At 58.7% G+C, this 5,668-nt stretch overlaps 1 protein-coding gene across 1 annotated transcript; it reads right to left on the bottom strand.

Annotated features, from left to right (window-relative positions):
* Positions 1 to 2,178: 2,178 nt before the first annotated feature.
* NCLIV_048150 (conserved hypothetical protein) lies at positions 2,179 to 5,259 on the bottom strand (the record flags this gene model as incomplete). Its single annotated transcript, XM_003884366.1, has 4 exons — positions 2,179 to 2,294; positions 2,670 to 2,910; positions 3,491 to 3,905; positions 4,325 to 5,259. The coding sequence occupies 4 exons, from the start codon at positions 5,257 to 5,259 to the stop codon at positions 2,179 to 2,181; spliced, it is 1,707 nt and encodes a 568-aa protein (XP_003884415.1).
* Positions 5,260 to 5,668: the final 409 nt, after the last annotated feature.

Here is a 5,668-nt window from a genome sequence, read left to right as displayed (position 1 = left end):
GATCATGTCTGTGGCCTTCTCGAGGCATCTGAAGTGGAACCCGAGAGAGCTCTCTAAAGCGGCGCTGGGTGGGGTTTCGGCTCGCGTTCTCTACACAGTCAAAGCTACGGTAACTGGGACGGCCAGGAGTACGCCAGTCGGTCGCTTGGCATATCCAAGCAGGGAGCCTTCGCCGTTGTGTTCTTTCTAGCTGGGCCGCCGTCGCCCGGAGGCCAGCTATCGGCTGCCTGTATGTTCGGTTGGATACGTCACAGGCGAGCACATTCCGGCAACACGGTGTAATTGCGTGTACCTATGTGTGCGCAGGAACAGCACGACGCAGTGATGCGTCGGTTGGAAGAAACAGAGCAGGCGTGCACGTTCAGGCCCAAACTGATTAGCAGTGGCAGCTGGAGGGCAGCCAGGAAGACTGTACCTGAGCCTTCCCACCCCCGTCCGTCTGGCCTTCGGGCCTCACGAGCGTCTTCGTCACGCACGAGAATCGTCGCCAGTCGCCCTGATGGGGCCAAAGAATAGGAACGCATGCGCAACGCCGAGACTGTGTAGGTTGAAGCGGAGGAAGGCGGAAGTCGGAGCATCCCGGACGGTGTGGCAGGGACAAAAGCTGACGGGACTCACGGCCCCGTGGGCAGCTGGCCAGCAACCAGCCAGGACGCACATGGGACGCTTTTCCCGTTGACAGAGGGAGGCCGGCGTTGCATTGCCTCGCCCGCAGACGGACGGACGAAGAGGAATTGCGCGGCCGTTTTCGGGTGAAGAAGGATGGGTGATGGGTCCAGATTAGGATTTCAGCAGGAATGTGTGTTTCCTGACACAGCACCGCGTGGTTTCTCCGTAGATGCTTAACGGAGCACAGTCGAGTGTCGAAAGAAACAGCCGGTGGAGCGTTCCTCGTTCATTTTTCTCGCTGTCCTATGTGAGACGTTTGCGGGATCTGTATGTATATAAACCCGGTCTTTTCTTTTTTGGCGCAAGACTTGGTGTTGAATCCGCGGAGTGGTGTGAGGCGCAGCCGCTCACGTATACAACAGAGACCACACCTCGACGTTTCCTCCCGCCGAACCGACATTCCTGAGGACGAACTGTACCAGGGACTATAGTCTATTGAACGGAGCGTGTCTCGAGTACGAATTTGCGCTTATGCTCGTCATAAATGCACGAAACGTGCCTTCAGCCCGTATATATCTCGGTATCCAATCGATGTCCAGGCATTCGTTTCGCTCCTTTTTCTGCGCGCGGCATGCAGAAGCGGTCGAGTTGCCCAGGCCCATCAGCGACAGCGGGAGGGCTGAATCGTTTCTGTTTTTGGCGTCTGACCCCGAACCGTGGAAAGCGTGCATCGTCCGCCTGTCCTCGCGGGCCTCGTCGTATAACCCTGCGTGAAACGAGGGGACGGAGGCACCCAACAAGCCGAGGGTGCTGACTGGCTCTTGGCACTGAGAAGGAACTCGCCACGCGAGCTTCCCGTTGCGTTAAACTCCACCGTCGCTGAGCTTGCACAGCGGAGAACGGCAACGTACGCACCAGTGGTTTAACCGGTGACACGGTCATATATCCAACGACTCCAGTTCACACACCCTCAAGGCGCTCCCGGGGCGCCTGTGGCGGCACGCATGCCTAAAGCAGAAAACACTGGAGAGCCCAACCACCGCGGCAGAGTCGGGATGCGCGGCCGAGAGCCCCGTGAGGTGAAACTGTGGAACGCGCCTTCATCCTGACCTCTGTACGATGACCGTCAGCCTGTGCAGTTGCGTCGCTACCGAGCACGTGAGCCGTGTATACGAGCACTGACTCTTTCGGATCCCCTCGAGTTCCTTTGAACCCGCCTCCACCAACATTCCCCAAAACAAGCGACTGCGCCAGGCGCCCACAACAATCCGAGAAGGAAAACAAGTGGGGATCAAACCGCACCTCGTCTGCACTTCTGAGACGAATACGGTTTCAACACCGCATCTTCCCATCCTCAGTGCCAGTGCTGTCCAGGTGAATCTCCTGATGGAAACTGTGCTTCGTTTTCCTTTGCATGCGGGTTCCCCGGTGTTTCGTCACCCGGCACCTACAAAAATGTGGGCTTGCTTCCGAGAGGCTCCTCAGCAGTACATGCGGTTTCGGAGAGAGTGACGAAGGAAAACTCGCAGCCCGGCCAGGTCTTGCCGTCACGCCCAGACGAGACTCCAGTCAAGATGCAGTCAGGAAACTGAAGAGTTCAATGCCGATGCTCGTGGCAACAAGGTAACCGACAGTGCCCCAGACGACTGCTGGCATAATCAGGTCGGGACGCCGCAGCATCGTACCTGCAAGAGAAAAGCCGCAACGGGGATTTCGCCTCATCCTTGTCCCTCTGCGCCGGGGGAGTTTACGAGGGCCTTATCGGAACGGGAAGCATCAATACTTGCGCATGCAGCTTCGTATCTCTCAGGCTTGTTTCGAAATCTCAGACGCTCAGTGCGCCTCCCACACACCCGTACGGCGACGGCTCTGTCAGGTGCCGGATCACTTCGAGGCAAAAGGCAGGGACCGTCCAGTAAATCTTCCAATGCTGTCTGCCTTGCACATGGAAAAAATACTCGGAGAACAAAGAAGAAGGGCCGTGCGTGCGCATGCGCCCAAGACCGCGTCTCCTAGGCCCAAACACGTTCGGCGACTCTGGGATGAATTTCCAAAAGTACCTGCTAGCGTCGCGGCGGTGCCGGGGCCGCCGATGTTGGCTTCACTGGCGACAAGGCAGTCGTCCAAAGGGATCGCGAACAAAGGGTTCTTCAGGCGCGCGAAAGAGTTGAACAGTTGACAGAGAATCAAATGGACAAACAAATGGCCGACGAGGCTGGCGAGCGTGAAGCCGAAGATTGCCGGTCCAATCGTGGCGACATCCGCGAGGCGTGTGCCCGAGCCAATAGCCGCGAAGAACAGCTGAAACGCACCGCCAGGCAGAGTGTCGCGCAGACCCGCTTCCAGCCCTGTGACATTTGGGAAGCAGGACGGATCCCCGGTTGGGGTCTCCGTCGGCTGCGACGCTTGCAGATCTCACTCAGAGAGAATCGCGAGTGAGAGAGAGACTCCAACGAACCCAGCGTAATGGCGGACAAGAATCTCCATATGGTGAGCTCGATATGGAGACACTCCGAATCCGGGGGCGAGAGGCCAATCCACACAGATGAGAGCTTCCAGAAACGAACAAGCTCTCGCAAACGCTCCCTTTCCCTCTGGTGCTGCGTTCGCATTCTACCAACGTCGCGAGACTGGACGCGCACATCTACTCACTAAGCGCCTGTGCGTCGTCACTCGTGTGCACTGTCGTCTCGCATACGAATTGGCAGCTGCTCGAGCGAACGAAGGATGATCCGAGAAAACAAGAGTCAGAACAACGAATCGATGCCGCACCTGCCACCACAGGTCTCCAGAACAGCCAGCAGAACTGCCCCTTTTAACCGCTAAGGTGTTTTTCACACGGCAGATCCATGTCCTCAACGGTCCAGTCCCAGACACGCACCGCTTGCGCTGCATTGGCGAAGTCTCCAGACACGCGTGTAGCTTCTTCGGCGAGTTCGAAGAAATTTCGTCGTTCCTCGAGGCCCTTGCGCGGAGCCTCGCCGCTCGGCGTTGCTGCGGCTCCTCTGTGTTGGCCCGTGCGAAGGCCTCTTTTGCCAAAGTGGGCGCATGCAAAGGCGACAAGCGAGACGGCCAAGGTATCGGCGCCTTGCTGAGACACCGGCGTTACGATGGATAGAAGGTGTTCCAGACCGTTTGTGAGGCCGACAACGGCTGCCGCATATGCCGCGCAGAAGGCAAGGCCAGCGACGCGAAGGGGGGCCGAAGGATGGGCTGAAGCGCGTGACGGAGACGCAGGCGCCGAAGGACCAGCTGCGAGGACGCCCTCGGCTGCAGCGCCTCTCGGCCGGCGGCCTCTGTGCAGCGGTTCAGGGAGACAGTCAGGGAATACCTGGTGAAGGTAAGGGAAGTGGCGCGCCAGTAAGGCGAGGAAGGCAGTGTAGAGGCCGGATAAAAACAGGTCGGCGGCCCCGAGGCCTCCTACACACAATGTAGCACAGACAGCCACGAACCTTTCCCAGGTGCACACGAAGGCGCCAATGGAGGCGAGCCGCCGAAAGAGACTTGCGCGTCCTTTTCTGGGGGCTGAAGCGTAGGCACACCAAAAGCTCAAAGCACAGGAGCCATGTGGCGGCTACCGAAGTGCGGTGCATGCAGTGCTCCCGGAGAGTCAACTGGTCGCGAGACACTTTCCAAACCGCGAACTCTCTTGTCGAATCTGCAAGTGCAAGGCACTGTGCTTCGCGTCTTGCGGTGTTGTCACTTTCTCCCTGACCGCAGCGGCTCATCAAGCGAGGGCGCAGGCTCGAGGGAGGCGGAAAAAGACTTGCCTAAGATGTGCCCAGGGACTGCCAGAGTCTTGGCGACGGCGTAAAAATTTATGCTTCCTCCAATGTAGGTCGCCGCAATGCAGGCTGCGCACATCGCAGCGATGTGTTGAGTCAGGTGAAACACGCCCGAGCACCAGGAATACGAGATGACGACAAGGACGAGACGGAAAGCGCCAGCGACACTAAGGATTGTCGCGGCCGCGCCAAGCGCAAAGGCGACGCCCACCGTCTGAAACCGCCGTGCAGCCCCCGCAGCGGTCACAGCCTGGTCACCGTTCCCGTTTCCAGGAGAAAGCGCAGGCGACGGAGAGACGGAGGGTGCCGGAGAATCCGACGCCGAAGAAGGCGGTAACGAAGAAGATCGCACCCGCACGCAGAGATTGCCGGAGGTCGATGCGGCTGTCTCACGGTTTCGGTGGACGGACTCTTGGCGCGAAGGCCAGCAGGCCGGCGGGTCCTCCAGAGTACCCGTTCCCGCCGGAGTCCGCGCTGCGTTGTCGAGGACGACGCTGGTGATGAGGAGAACAAGGATGAGCGGGACGAGAATGTGCCAAGCCGCGTCGTAAACTGGCGAGTGCGTGGGGAGGAGCCAAGGAAACGCATTGCTGATAGAGGCAGCAAGCAAGAAAGCGATCAAAGAGCTGGACAAGGTGGCGCCGAAGCGGGTTTGCCGCGCCAGAAATTCCGCGAGACAAGTTACAGCCGCAAGGACACAGACAACATGGAGGTTGGACGGTTCTGGCCAGGGTTCGGGAGGAGTCGGGAGGCCTGTCAACCGAAGAAAGTAGCAAGACACATCGTCCCGGTTTTCTCCTTGCAGTGGGGCTCGGGCCGAGACAGGAGACACCCGCAACTGCGGAGAGTCGTCCATGCCATCCATGGGAAAACCAGCGCAACTAACCTAGGAGATCCCACGGCTATGACGCGCCGAAACTGCGAACGTTTCGGCCTGACGCAAAAAAATATATGGAAAGATGAACGCGTAGAGACAACGGGGGGGCCAGAGACAGACCAACAGGAAAGTCGGCTACGCTGCCGTTAGCGCGCCTGCATGCGTGTCTTGCTGTTTCCTGGTGTCGGGCAGCCTGTTTGTGTGGCGCACAAAAATAGTCGAGCGGCTCGAGAATTTCCTTGAACTGCTTCTTGTGGTTAGACTGAAGATGTCACGTGTAAAACCGGCGAGACTCTCCGGGGAACCAGCTAACAGGGAACCCACTGTGAATTGAGTCGGACGTTAAAATCTTGTCTCTCCATGGGACGACGCCACAGCGCCCTCGGCGATGCCCCGG

The sequence above is a fragment of the Neospora caninum genome, chromosome X (genome assembly GCF_000208865.1).
Source record: "Neospora caninum Liverpool complete genome, chromosome X".
NCBI lineage: Eukaryota > Apicomplexa > Conoidasida > Eucoccidiorida > Sarcocystidae > Neospora > Neospora caninum.
The sequence above is the reverse complement of the archived record's forward strand: the minus strand, read 5'-3'. Positions and strand labels throughout refer to the sequence as shown.